Here is a 14394-nt window from a genome sequence, read left to right on the forward strand (position 1 = left end):
GAATTAAGACCTGGTGAAATTTGAAGCTGCCGGGAACCAGGGAGACCCGTGACAGCGCAGCACTGCAGGGCTCCTTTTGTGGGTAAGTTTGTGAAAATGTACTAGTATGCAGTGCATACTAGTACATTATGTCTTAAACCAGCAGGGGACTCATTATTTTCAATTATGAACATGACTTTACCACCACTTTAATGTATTAAAAATAAAATATATAAAAATAACTCTTTGGTATACTGTATTCTACTGAGAATGTGGTGTCTGGGTAACTTACTAGTCCAATACACTTGCTGTTATATCAGCATACTTCCCTAGTGAGAGTAAAATACCATAGTAATGATTACTCTTAGGAATTCTTCCCAGACAGTTATCACTTTTTTCCCATTGTTTGGTGTAGCATCCTAATCTGAAGATAACTACAGTGTACAGCAGGGGTTGGCAACCACGGGCACATGTGCCAGATATGGCACATGGCTGCCCCTCGGGTGGCACGTGAGAGCGATCCTGGGACACCCACCTCCCACATGTGAAAGCCAGTCTAATTCAGTGGCTGTATAATGGAGAGGCAGTGTGGCTGGTTCCTGCCCACTCCCTTCCTCTGAACTTGTTCACCTCTCTTCCCTCTTGCATCAGCACTTTCCGTCTGTGCAGTGAGGGAGTCGGATGCCTTGGGGCAGACAGTGCTGCTTATGTTCATGGTAATTATGCACTTTTTTTCCCTCAGTCTTTTAATCAGCCATCTCATGGCCAGGCTTTTGTTTTCTGAGTGTGCACCTGCTGTCTCAGAGCCCTCCTTACCCTAAGTAGCCATGCAACTGGCTCAGTCGGAAGAGTGGACCATGTTGGCTGCAGATGGGGTATTTATGAGGTTGTTTAAGGATATTACAGGCTTTGCAGGTAATAGTACTCACAAAGCCAGTTATAAAGCATTGCCCACAAAGCCAGATATAAAGCTCTGGTATAAAGTGCAGCACTAAATAAATAAATTAAATAAGTATTGTGAGACAACCAAGTGCAGCGCTGATATAAGGTACAGCGCTAAATAAATGCTAAATATGGAACAGTCAAGTGCAACATATAAAGTGAAAATAAATAAAGTCCATATATATTCCTAGATTGTAAGCTCGAAAGAGCAGGGCCCATGAACCCGTCGAGTATTGTTTTCTTACTGTATTGTCTAATGTTCTGTCCCCCACTATAATGTACAGCGCTGAGCAAACCTTTCAGCGCTATATAAGTACTGTATAATAATAATAATATTAAAGTAAATAATGTCTGTGGGACTATAAGGCACAGCAATCATGATGAAAAAACTGTGAAATGATCCAGTGAAGGAATCTACCACCTCTGTCAGATGTAAACAAACCAGAAAGCTACTGGTAAACAGCATGTAAGTACATCACATCAGGACATAGGAAACAGCCAGAAACCTCTATAAGGAATGCTCCGCCAAGGGCAAACTGCAGATGGAATTAAGGTGTCCGTTTATGAACCAGCGGTAATAGATCGCTGCTCAGTTCTCCGGCATTCTCGGAGAACACAGTTCTCCTGTGAATGCAGTTTATGAAGCAGTTCTCCGAACGAAGGGAGAACGGTCTACAAACTCTGGAAAACGGCTGATTTTACTATAATCTCGCAAGATTACAGTAAAAGATCAGTTTACTAAACAGAGGTAAATTATCTCTGCTTAGTTTGCGGTCCCTCCGATTCTCCAGCTCTGGGCTGGAGAATCTGGAGGGAGAACACAGATTTCCAGAGAAGGGCTGAACATATTCTCCTGGGTGTTATAAACTGTGAATGACCAGAGAATAGCTGTGATCCTCTGAATCTCAGCTATTCTGTGTGTCATAAACGGACACCATAGTGCAGTATTTTATTGCAAGAATCAGTAAAAACAATCCAAGTGGAGTATATAGCAAAAGAAGTAAATGGAGTACCAAGATGGCCACCGGTCTGACCTTTGGCAGTGGCGGCGTGACGTCAGCAAATGGATTCCTTTCACTGTTTTTTTCACTGTCATTGCTCTGCCTTATAGTCCCACAGACATTATTTATTTTATATATGGACTTTATTTATTTTCACTTTATATGTTGTACTTGACTTTCCATAGTTATCATTTATTTAGCGTTGTACCCTATATCAGCGCTGCGCTTGGTTGTCTCACAATACTTATTTAATTAATTATTTTATTTATTTATTTAGCGCTGCACTTTATACCATATTTTATAAGGAGTTGTTACCTATACCTATGTGCTAGCTGCTTCAGATTTATTTCCAGCGCTCGGCTATACATGACATTCTTTAGATATAAAGCTCTGTTTATAACTGGCTTTGTGGGAAATGCCTTATGACTGTTTTTATTGAGCAATGCTTTATCTCTGGCTTTGCAGTACTCAAAAAGCCAGTTGTAAAGCATTTCTCACAAAGCTAGTCATAAAGGAGAAATGCTTTATATCTGGCTTTGTGAGAAATGCATTATATCTGGCTTTGTAAAAAATGCTTTATAACGGGCTTTGTGATCAAAGAATAATTACTGGCTTTGTGAGAACCCCTTTATAACTTTGTGAGTGCAGCTTTGTACCTGGCTTTGTCGTACAGCATTGTGCCTAGCTGTGTGACTACAACTCTGTGCCTGGCTTTGTAAGTACAGCTCTGTGCCTGGCTTTGTGATTACAACTCTGTGCCTGGCTTTGTAAGTACAGCTCTGTGCCTGGCTTTGTGAGTACATCTTTGTGCGGGGCTTTGTGACTACATTTTTACATCTTTGTGCCGGGCTTTGTGACTACATTTTTGTGCCGGGCTTTGTGACTACATTTTTGTGCCGGGCTTTGTGACTACATTTTTGTGCCGGGCTTTGTGACTACATTTTTGTGCCGGGCTTTGTGATTACATCTTTGTGCCTGGCTTTGTGACTACAGCATTGTGCCAAGTGTTGTGCCTGGCTTTGTAAACGTACTTATTCGCCAGCACACCACGGATCTCCAATATGGTCCAAAAAAGGTTTTTATTCCAAAATAATCACATCACAAAAGAAAGTGCAATGTTTCGGAGCCACGCAGGACCCCTTTGTTAGGCATGGGAAAGGGTGCAGTAGTGACTAAACATTCTATATATACATAAACCATCAATCAAAACCAAGAACATATCCCCATCCCCTTCACCTGGCATCCCATGACATCGCAATCCCACCAAAATATGTGCAATATGGTTAAATAGAGACATACTACTATGTGTATATACCTCCATGTACTAAAAATTATCTTCTGCCAAGTGCAGCAGACGTGGCGCTAATCTCTATTCTCAATCGGGCACACTAGACAGATGTGCCCGATTGGGAATCACTAGCAAACCTTGGCGTGCCATTGCTAAGCAACGGAGGTTGCCACCAATCAGAGTGTGCCTCGTGTGGTGTATGTGTGCATATCTACTGAGCGGTGGGACACGAACTGCTGTCGCCATGGCAACGCATGATGTGGGTTTCCTTGTCAGGCCAGGTGCAGGGTCAGCTTCAGAAAGGGAGCTGAATAGACACCAGGGACAGTGATAAAAAGCAAAGTGAACGTGAAGGTGAAAAATAGAGAATGCAAGACTTACCAGGACAAAAAAAATAGAAAACAGAAAAAAGAACCACAAAAGGAAAGAAAAAGAGGAAAAAAAAGAAACAAAGAAAAAAGGAAAAAATGGAAAAAAAGGAGAAAAAAAAAAAGGAAAAATAAGGGAACTAAATCGAGAAAAAGAAAAAAAAGGTCAAAGGGAAAAAAAAAAGTAAAAATAGGGGGGAATAGAGAAAAGAAGAAAAAAGAAAGAAAGAAAAAGGTGGGGAAGGGGAAAAAGGAAGTGGGGAAATTTGGAATTAGGGGTGAAGAGAAAAAAAATAAAAAATAAATAAAATAAAAATGAAAAAAGAAGAAAAAAACGAAGAAAATCATTGTCCCAAAGGACAAAAAACCTCCATAGCACTATCATCAGGATTTAGCCCAGTGGAACAATGTATACAGCTATTTCAAGTGAAATAATCGTCAGCATCACACCAGGGAATGCAATTAATTAAAAGGAGCAGGGTTGGGGCTGCTTGGTCAGGCTTATATACATATATGGGCAAAAGGAGAAAAAAAAAAAAAAGAAAAAGGAATAGAAAAATAAGGCAGAAAGAGTGAAACTATAGTAACGGCTACAAAACCTAAAAACATAACCAACCTAGCGTGTCCAGGTCAAAGGAAACTGGTATCCAGGAGAAATTGAAAAAATTATGTATATTATCTACTGTCAAGAAAACATTTAAATGTCAGATTGGTGTTAAGACCACCAGGTTGTAATGTGTCTAACGTGTATATCCAGTACGCCTCATGGCGAAGGAGTAATCGATCGTGGTCACCTCCCCTGAGGGGTTGTTTGACATGTTTTATTGTAAAAAACCTCCCACCCTGACGGGTTGTTTGACATGTTTTATCGTAAAAAACCTCCCACGCTGCCACTAAGCACTAATAAAATCTAGGGAAGCAGCAAGCACCTAGCTATATAACCAAAAAGAGAGAAACAAAATAAAAGGGGGGGAATGTTGCTGCGCTACCACACCTGAAAGGCTCTAAACTAAAAATAATGGAGAGGCTGAAAACCCACAGAGACCATAACGCATGTAAAAAGCTACATCAACAACGTAAATTCCACTTGGTGCATCACAAAATGTGAAAGAAACACAATTATGCACGTACTCAGCCCTCTGAACAATGATCCACCGTGGAATAGCAGTGGCTGGCAGGCATTCAGGATGCGCTACTGTCACCTCCTGACACAGGTTTTTTGTGTTTTTTGCCAAAAGGCAATTTTACATTGCAGGACCATGCCAAGCATATGGTTCGCAGTTGTGGTTCAGTCCCATTGATCTCAGAGGGTGAATTTGACAAGCAGTGCCTTCTGTCAAACTTTGCAGTCCGAGTTAAAATTGCTGCAACTATGGAATATGTACAGCCATGTCAAGCTGTAAAGTTAGACTCTCTGTGGGTGGCCAGGGAGGCGGTAAAACGGGTAGCTTTGAAAAGCAATTCACTGTGGTATAGCAATGGCTGGCAAGCATTCAGAAGATGCAACTAGGTTTTTTTTACTTTTTTTTTATTGCCAAACAACAATTTTACATTGCAGGACCAGGGGCGGACTGACCATTTGGAAACTCGGGCACTGCCCGAGGGCCCGGGGTCAGTAGGGGGCCCCATGAGATGCCCCTGGTACCTTTTTCATAGGTTTTTTTGAGTTTTGGCAAGGACACAGGGGCCCCATGATCCCCTATTGCCCGAGGGCCCCATGAGTTATCAGTCCGCCCCTGTGCAGGACTGTACCAAGAATTTGCTTCACAGTTATGGTGCTGACTCATTGCTCTCAATGAGTGAGTTTTACAAGCGGTGCTACCTGCATGCAACCATAAAATATGTACATACAGCTATGTCAGGCTATAATGTTAGAATCTCAGTGGGTGGCCAAAGGACGGAAAAAAGGGGCAGCTCTGAAAAGCAATTCATGGCAGTAAAGCAGCGCCTGGCAGGCATTCAGGAGGTACTGCTTTTTGTGTTTTTCTTATTTTCTTTTTAATTGCCAAACAGCAATTTTACATTGCAGGACTGTGCCAAATCTGTGACTTGCAGTTGTGGTGCGGCCCTATTGATCCGCTTGTTTTTTTGTTTTTTTTAATTCAAATATTTATTGATTTTTCATATTTATAAATACATATATAGTAAAAGGGAGAGGAAAAAAAAAAAAAAGAACGTTACAATACATTTCATCAACGTTCTCATATCATATATAACATTCTTCATCCTATCTCCTTCTGTTGCCCCCTATTTATATCCCATGCCTCTACCCCTACACCCTACCACATCCCTCCACCCTCCCACTCTGCTTTTTTTTTTTCTCTTTTCTCCTTCCCTATAAAATCAAGAAACTTCTCTTCTCATTTCTTATTGCTTCATATATATTCGTTTGATGTACAAAATCTTCCCATTTCTCCCATCTCCTATTATATATCTCCATCTTACCTTCTTGGATATAGTATAATTTCTCCATCTTACTAATCTGATTTACTCTCTCTACCCAGTCCTTTTCTCTCGGAACCTCTAAACTATGCCAGAATCTAGGTATCAACCCCTTTGCTGCATTCACATAGTACCATATACCCGAATCCTTGTATTTATTCACTGGTATATCTGTCTTATGTAACAAACACACTTCCGGATCTAATCCTATCTTTATCCCTGAGATTTTCTCTATTAAGTTGACCGTTTTCTCCCAAAAACTTTGAATCTTTGGGCACTCCCACCAAATATGAAACCACGTACCAATCCCTCCACACCCACGCCAGCACTCTTGTGTTCTCTCTATACCCATTTTATGTTCCACCTTTGGTGTGATGTGCCATCTTACCAAACTTTTATAATTTACCTCCACTTCTCTCATGCTGATATTTTCATGTGTGAGTCTATATATTTTCCTCTGTTTATCCTCATCTATCTCTATCCCCAAGTCCTTTTCCCATTTTTCTATATACATTGGTTTTACCTCCGTGACTAACTCAGTGAGAATTTTATATATTTTTGCCGTGCCCCGTTTCCCCTCTCCCCGTGATTCCAACTTCTCAAACAGGTTCCAAACCTTTCTCCCTCTCATAGGTTTCGGAAGACTCTCAACAAAGTGTTTTAATTGGTGATATTTCCACTCATCAATCTTAATAAAAAGTTCCCTTCCACCTTTCTTTAAATCTTTTAATGTTTTCAATTTCTGTCCATCCATAATATCCCTTAATTGAATGTCTTCCTTTTTAATCCATTTTCCCATAATCCCCTCTATACCTGGTGGAAAATATTCCATGTTTCTTAGTGACATTAATTGTGAATTAAAATCCCACTTCATACGTTTATGTAAATTATCCCAAACCTTTAAAACATTCAGTGTATACACACTCGTGGTATTTTTTAAACCTCTATATTGTGTTGGTGCCCATATGCTTCTACTCAGGTCAACTCCACTCAGTTCGTTCTCTATCTTAACCCACCTTTTCCCCCTTATATTGTGTGTCCAGTCATAAATTCTTGTTAAAACTACAGCATTATAGTATCTCCTAAAATCTGGCACTCCCAATCCCCCTCTCTCTTTACCTCTACTCATCAGATCATAGGATATTCTAGGTTTTTTATTTTTCCATATAAATTTTGTTATCATCTTTTTAATTTCTTTAAAAAAGGCCTCTGGGAGTCTTATTGGGATCATCTGAAATTTATACAAGACTTTGTGTACAATTATCATTTTTATCAGATTTATTCGTCCTAACCAAGAGGGGATTCCTCTTCCCAGTATCTTCAGTTCCTCTTTGATCTCATTTAGAAGAGCAATATAATTTAATTTAAACAATTTTGTATATGAAGCAGTAAGTTTAACCCCTAAATATTTTATCTCTGTATCTCTCCATATAAAAGGGAATTCTTTTTGTATCTTTTCTTTCTCACCATTTGGAAGATTTACGTTTAAGATCTCAGTTTTTGTCGGGTTGATTTTTAAGTTTGATATTTCCCCATACTCTTTTAAACTTCTTATTAAATTCGGGAGTGTTATCCTAGGATTTCCCACATAAAACAACAGGTCGTCTGCAAAAGCTGCCACTTTATGTTCAGTTTCCCCTATTTGTATTCCCTTTATATCTACATTCTTCCTAATTGTTTCCAACAAGGGTTCCAATGATAACACATACAACAATGGGGACAGTGGGCATCCCTGTCTTGTCCTGTTTGACATCCCTATGGGCTCAGACTTTTCACCATTAACCAAAATAACCACGGATGGCATTTTATACAACTTTCCTATCCACTCCCTCATTCTACCACCTACTTCCATGATCTCTAGGGTATCCATCATAAAGCTCCAGTTTACTCTATCAAAAGCTTTTTCGGCATCGATCGAGAGCATCACTGCCGGGGTTTTCCCTTTCTTAGCTTTCTGGATCAGCAACAAAGTTCTGATTCCGTTGCCTCTACCCTCTCTCCCCGATACAAAACCAACCTGATCCCCCTGGATCCATTCTGGCATCAAGTCTTTCATCCTATTTGCTAAGACCTTTGCATATAACTTTGTATCTATATTTAGGAGTGCAATTGGCCTATAACTAGAGCATTGAGTAGCGTCCTTCCCTTCTTTATGTATAAGTGTTATATGGGCTTGTAGGGATTCCTGTCTAATCTCCATTTCCCCACCCAGGGCATTCATATACTCCCTCAATTTAGGTATTAACAGTTCACTATATTTTTTATAATACCTCACGGTATATCCATCTGGGCCAGGGCTTTTCCCCACCTTAGTATCTTTCAACGCTATCTTTATTTCCACCTGCGTAATTTCCAACTCCAGGGATCTCAATAGATCTTCATCTATCTTTGGTAGTCCTGCATTTTTTAAATATGCCCTTCTTTTTTCTCTGCTTTCATTTTCACTATTATTTGCTAAATTCTGGGAATTAATATTATACAGCTTGCTATAATATTCCTTGAATACCTTCCCAATCTCTTTAGTAGAGTGAGCCATTTCTCCCTTGGGATTTCTTATTTTTTCTATATAGTTTCTATTTTTCTTTTTTCTCAGGGCTCTCATTAAGTGTTTTCCTGGTCGATCTCCCCATCTATACCTCTCCACTGCTACTTTATTGAGTCCTCTCCTCCTTTCTTCTTCCATTAATATCTCCAACTCCTTCTTCTTTCCTATTACCTTCTGCCTTGTCTCACTTGTTATTCTATTTTTATGGATCTGTTCCAGGTCGTATATTTCTTTTAAGAGCCCTGTCAGTTTCTTACTCCTTTCCCTTTTCTTTTTTGCCCCTAGCGCGATCAATATACCCCTAATATATACCTTATGGGATTCCCAGACAGTAGCCACTGATACATCCCCTGTTTCATTCTCTTGAAAGTATCTTTCCATCTCTTTTCTGATCTGCTGATCGATCTCTTGATCTAATAAAAGGGCCTCATTTAACCTCCATCCTACCCCCCTTGTCAACTGCCTCCCCCATCTTACCTTCATTATAACTGGGGCATGGTCTGAGATAGTCATTGTCTCTATTTCTACTTTAACCACCCTCTCAATAAGTTGATGTTCTACCATTATATAATCCAATCTCGAATAAGTCTCGTGTGCATTAGAGAAGAAGGTATAGTCTCTTTCCTTTCCATGCGTTATTCTCCATATATCCACTAGTTGGCCCTCATGTATCTCCTTCTTTAAGGTCTTCATAGACCTACCTCCCTCTCGTTGCACACGAGAAGTTGTATCCATCTGTGGATCTAAACATAAATTCAAATCTCCCGCCACTATCAGTCTTCCCTTTTTAAAATCCATCAGCTTTCTTAATATCCCTTTCAGGTATACTTCTGGTCTCTTATTTGGGCAGTATATATTCGCTATTGTACACTCTATTTCCTGCAATCTACCTTTCAAAAACAGAAATCTCCCCTCAGGATCCGTCATCTCTATCCTCTACCTCCCACCTTACATTTTTAGCAAACCCGATTGCCACCCCCTTAGCTCTCTTAATTGGGGAGTCTGCATAAAACCATGTTGGATAGTTTCTGGTGATAAATTTAATATTTGACTTAATCTCAAAATGCGTCTCCTGTAAAAAAACTACCGAAGCTTCTCTATGTTGCAACTCCTTAAATAGCTTAAATCTCTTCCCAGGACTATTCAACCCCTTTACATTGTAAGTTATAAACTTTATATCTTCCATATGTCTTGTATACATCTCCTCACTATGCAGAGTATTTTTAAAAACTTCCCCCTATACCATCCTTCTCCCCCTCCCCCACCATAACCCTCCCCTTTTCCCTCCCCCCTCCCCAACCTCCTCCCCCTCCTAGGCCTCCTTTGCCTATGGATCATGTTCCACCTTTGATCCCTCTATAGGGGTTCGACTCCAACTATGACCGCTCACCTTCCCCCCCTCTTCCCCAATGTCTCCTTATCTATTGTCTCTCTATTTCCTCTTTTAACCAACTGCCATCTACCAGTGTCCAACTCTCCCTCTTCCACTTCCCAACCCGGTATCACTTGTCTCTGCAGTCCAAGTTTATCACAGAAGTCTTCCATATCTTCCGGAAATTTTAAGATACATGTAATTCCATCCCTCCACCCGATTAAACTTGTATCACGGCCCCATCTGTATTTCACATTATGTTTTTTCATCACTTCTAACAGGGGTCTCAGTGATCTCTTCCTTCTCAGAGTCTCTGATGTTAAATCTGCAAAAATTGATTTGATCCGCTTGTTGCAGTGCCACCTGTCAAACTCTGCCGTCTGAGTTACAATTGCTGTGGCCATGGAACATGTACAGTCCTGTCAGGTTGTAATATTAGAATCTCAGGGGGTGGTAAAACTGGCAGCTCAACTGCTTGTTTTACTGTCCCCCGACCACCAGTGTGAGCCCTTAGGCAAACAACAACTGGAATTTGGTTGGTACTGTATATGCAGCACCTGCTCTTTTCTTTGCTTAATTTCTTTAATCATTTAAATTGTTATGAATTGTTTTTTTTTTGTAATTATGTTTTTTACTTTGCATATGTTGATGACATACTCTTTATTTAGGAAAACCAGTTGAGTGTGGAGGTGACTGATCAGGATGATAGCATCACATTAGCCTCATCTATTGTATCTGGAGATCCTACATGGCTTGATCAGAAGCGTGATGAGGTATAAATTACAGTTGTTGAAATGTGTTTAACCTTTTTTTGACCATAACACATGTGCAGTGGCAAGGAAGATGGGCTTTAATACCCACATGCTGCACATATGAGTCCACAAATGGTCACTCCCAACAAAGTGACCAAGCTGTCACAGACAGCTCCTGGTCTCTGGTTATGATTGGGTAGCTGGCAGGTCGGGTTCCCATTCACATAACCATGTGACTAATATATACAACAGTTCAAATTGTATAAAGTCCTTAAAACCTTCTAGAGAATACAACAACAGTGGGGGAAATGGTGGCAAATAGAATGAACAACAAGGGTTGAGCCTCCTTAATTCATGCTGCAAAAGGCTAGTTTATTAAGTACACTATTATCTTTCCTATGAAAGATATGAGTACATCTCAGATAAATCACTGAACTAAAGGTATTGCCAACCACCTTGGTAAGAAATTACCCCATTTGTGAGTAATGCCTGGAAATGAGACTGCAGATTTGCTGATGACAGAGGACTATTTTTCCATGTTTTTTTGGAACATACTCATTGCTATATTAATTGGATTTTTGTTTTAACCACTGTTAAGAATCAGCAAGAAATGTGCAGACATTTCTGAGTAATATAAAGGTAGATTTTTATGGCTGTATGGTCAGTAATTATTGGATTACTAAATGCCTAAAGCAACCATTTACAAATTATATTTCACTAAATGCACTGCAGAATTTTGATTGTTGCTTTGCTTCATATTTATGAAAAGAGCATATGAACTAAATAGCCATCTAATTGTAGCTATCACTTTTAAGTACTTTACTTTTTACGTGTTCAATCTTCATTTGAAAAGGCAATAAAAGAAGAAACAAAGAAATATGCCAACAAGAAGAAGAGTCTAAAAAATGGTATAAAAGAAATGAGGCAGAGAGTAAGTTCCTTTTAAATTATTTTAAGAGGTAAATGTGTGAAGATGTTGCCTGTATCTAATATTATTTAAGTTACATTTGCTTTATTTTTAATACCTTGATATCCATATTCTGCTCTATAGCAAATCCCAGAATGCTACTGACTCATTGCAATAAGCACAAACAATATTATATTTTTCCATACATTTTTGACAAAAATGTGGTCAGCCTTTCTATCTGGGCAGTTATTATTAGCCATTGGACTGGTTATAGGTCATGAGTTGTACTTTGCAACTGATGAACATAGTAAAATTCCCATTACTGCACTGGAAAATGTATTTGCTTTTGTCAATTTTTGCTTTTTCTGTTGGTTTCACATTGTATGCACCCTGTCGGTCAAGTTTAGGAGAGAAGTCATAGTGGTTACCTTTGGTGTGGCCTGCTAAATGAGCATGGACAGATTTTGTATCTTCTATTGTTCTGTATTTAGAGATAATCATATGAATGTCTGGTCTAAGGCCTTATTTAGACTTTTGAATTTTTTATATATCAGAGTTTTACACTTTTCACATGTGTGACCAACCTTCCTTGTGGAAGGTGTACTTGGAGACCACACCAAAGAAGCAGAAAACAGGATTCCTCTTAATGCATTGCACCCACTTCAAACCAAAAATGTGGATGCATTCTTACAGCTGATTCTAGGAAGGTGTCACCTTAGAGTTTTCCAGCCAATTATACTGTATTGAGGATTTGCAGCAAACCACTGATAAAAATTTAAAGATATTGGCATCTGGCTCCTAGTAATGGTTCCAGATGATGTTTACAAATTTAAAACTCTGAGATGAGATGTTTTTACTCTTACTCCTACTTACTCTTGCTCTCTTACCTTAGTTATGGTATCCCATTTGTATAGGTGTCCCTGTTTAAATTTCTTTATTAAATGTGTCTTTTTAGATACAGTCAATGATGCGAGAGAATGAATCTTTGCCTGACATTGAAAAACTAGATCAACAGGAATTTAATCTAGACACAGAGGAGCAAGAGAGACTCCACGCAGAAAGAGAGCAGGCTGTGGAAAGGGTGAGTGGTCATTTATTTGCTACAGGACTTGGTTATTAGGAAAATCTATTCCCCAAGTGATGAGAATAAACTATGTTCATTGGAAGCTTAACTTTCAGTTTTGTAAAGTTGTAAAGGCTCCTCTCCTGTAAAAAAAATTGCTAACTATGCTTTCACAGCTTTTCAGTGGAAAATTCAACCTTCTGTCTCCAATATTTTAGAGTGCTTACAGGTGCAAAAACGTTCCCACTACACCTGCTATTTTAAACATTCCTCTGTGCAGATTGGAAGCACCCAGAAAGGGGGGAGTCTAGTCTCAAAGGGGAACAGCTCTAGCACACTCTCAGGTGGAACTGTTCCCCTTTGTCAGACAATCTGTTGAATGGTGGTCTGGTCCTATTGTGGATCCAGCAGTGGCCCACCTTAACAGGGGTACCACTAGACAAGTGGAAGGTGTGCTTACCTCTCAGGATTCTACTTACAGGCAGCTCCTTAAAGCCCATTTTGAACTGACTGATTCTGCCCTTTGCCCTGTGTTGCCAGCGACCCTAATCTAAAAGATCATGGTAGATTGGTATGAACACAAGCTGGCATGAGTAATAGCTATGAGTATAGCTATGAGTAAGAAATTAATAAATGGGGAAGGGGAGAGAGGGGCCCAAGGAACCAATATAGTGTAGTATGTCAATTTATTAAAAAGATAATTAAAATCATATAATATTGCACTTTAGAGAGCACGTTTTTCAGAAGAACAACAAACTTCCTTCATCTGCCTATCGAAGACGTGTTCCCTAGATTAACACACACTCACTCCCTCAGTGGTATTACCAGGCTGCTCATCCTTTCCTGTATGACAGTCCTTTCCAGCAAAGCTTCAGTTCCAGCGATCCACTGATCCACGGATTCGCTATGCCCACAGCGGCTGAAGCTCTTGCACTATTTGCTATGTTCCTGGCTTTGCATCCCACTCTCTAAGGCACCCATCCTCTCTGCACCTCTAGTGGCTGCCTCTCCATGCAGCTCCCAGTGGATCAAGCTATCCATTTGCCTACGGTTATGGACTTCTGCCATAATGGCATGCCTGAAAACACTTCACTCTTGTGAGTGCAATATTATATGATTTTAAAGATCTTTTTAATAAATTGACATACTATACTATATTGGTTCCTTGGGTGCCTCTCTCCCCTTCCCTATTTATTCATTTCAGATATCGGTCTTCCCAAGCCATACTGAAGTCTGTAGCCTGGTCCCATAGTGTTTGTATATATATCCAGTTATACAGCCTTATCGCGATTATGTTTATTCCCACATGTCACAGTATGAAGAATTTGTTACATTGTATCATGTGTGTTTACTGTTAAATTGTTACAAGGTTCAGTCAATGAGTAGACCACTTGTTACTCAAACACTAGCAGTGATTTGTTTCACTGAATTTATTACCAGCATCTTATCTCTGAAAGAGTGCCACATAGCCAAAACAACAAGTGAGAGGAAATCCCTCTAAAATGAGGGAATCTCTGGTTGTCCCAGGGTCTCTGGAACTAGTGTCTCCATTGGAAGATTTCCCCTCTATACCTGCTCTGATGAAAACCCAACATTTGGGATTTTCTATTACGATCACTTTTGGTGATAAAGGTAAACAGGACAAACAGAGTGGGTGAATCTCCCTAGTGGACAAACAGATAGGAAATAAAATGTGACAGGTCTTCTAAACACTCAGATTTATCCAAACCTAAAA

The 14394-nt window shown here is 39.7% G+C and overlaps 1 protein-coding gene across 1 annotated transcript in view; it reads left to right on the forward strand.

Moving 5' to 3' along the window:
* CFAP43 (cilia and flagella associated protein 43) overlaps positions 1-14394 on the forward strand; it is a 116542-nt gene that overhangs the window by 37322 nt on the left and 64826 nt on the right. The window contains exons 18-20 of the mRNA XM_089671115.1: positions 10606-10710; positions 11543-11620; positions 12552-12677. Of these exons, the coding sequence (XP_089527241.1) occupies positions 10606-10710; positions 11543-11620; positions 12552-12677 (309 nt within the window). The remainder of the gene's footprint in view (positions 1-10605; positions 10711-11542; positions 11621-12551; positions 12678-14394) is intronic.

Source organism: Staurois parvus, unplaced genomic scaffold (genome assembly GCF_062004578.1).
Source record: "Staurois parvus isolate SC_StPar_1 unplaced genomic scaffold, SC_StPar_1.0 ptg000099l, whole genome shotgun sequence".
NCBI classification, from domain to species: Eukaryota; Metazoa; Chordata; class Amphibia; order Anura; family Ranidae; genus Staurois; species Staurois parvus.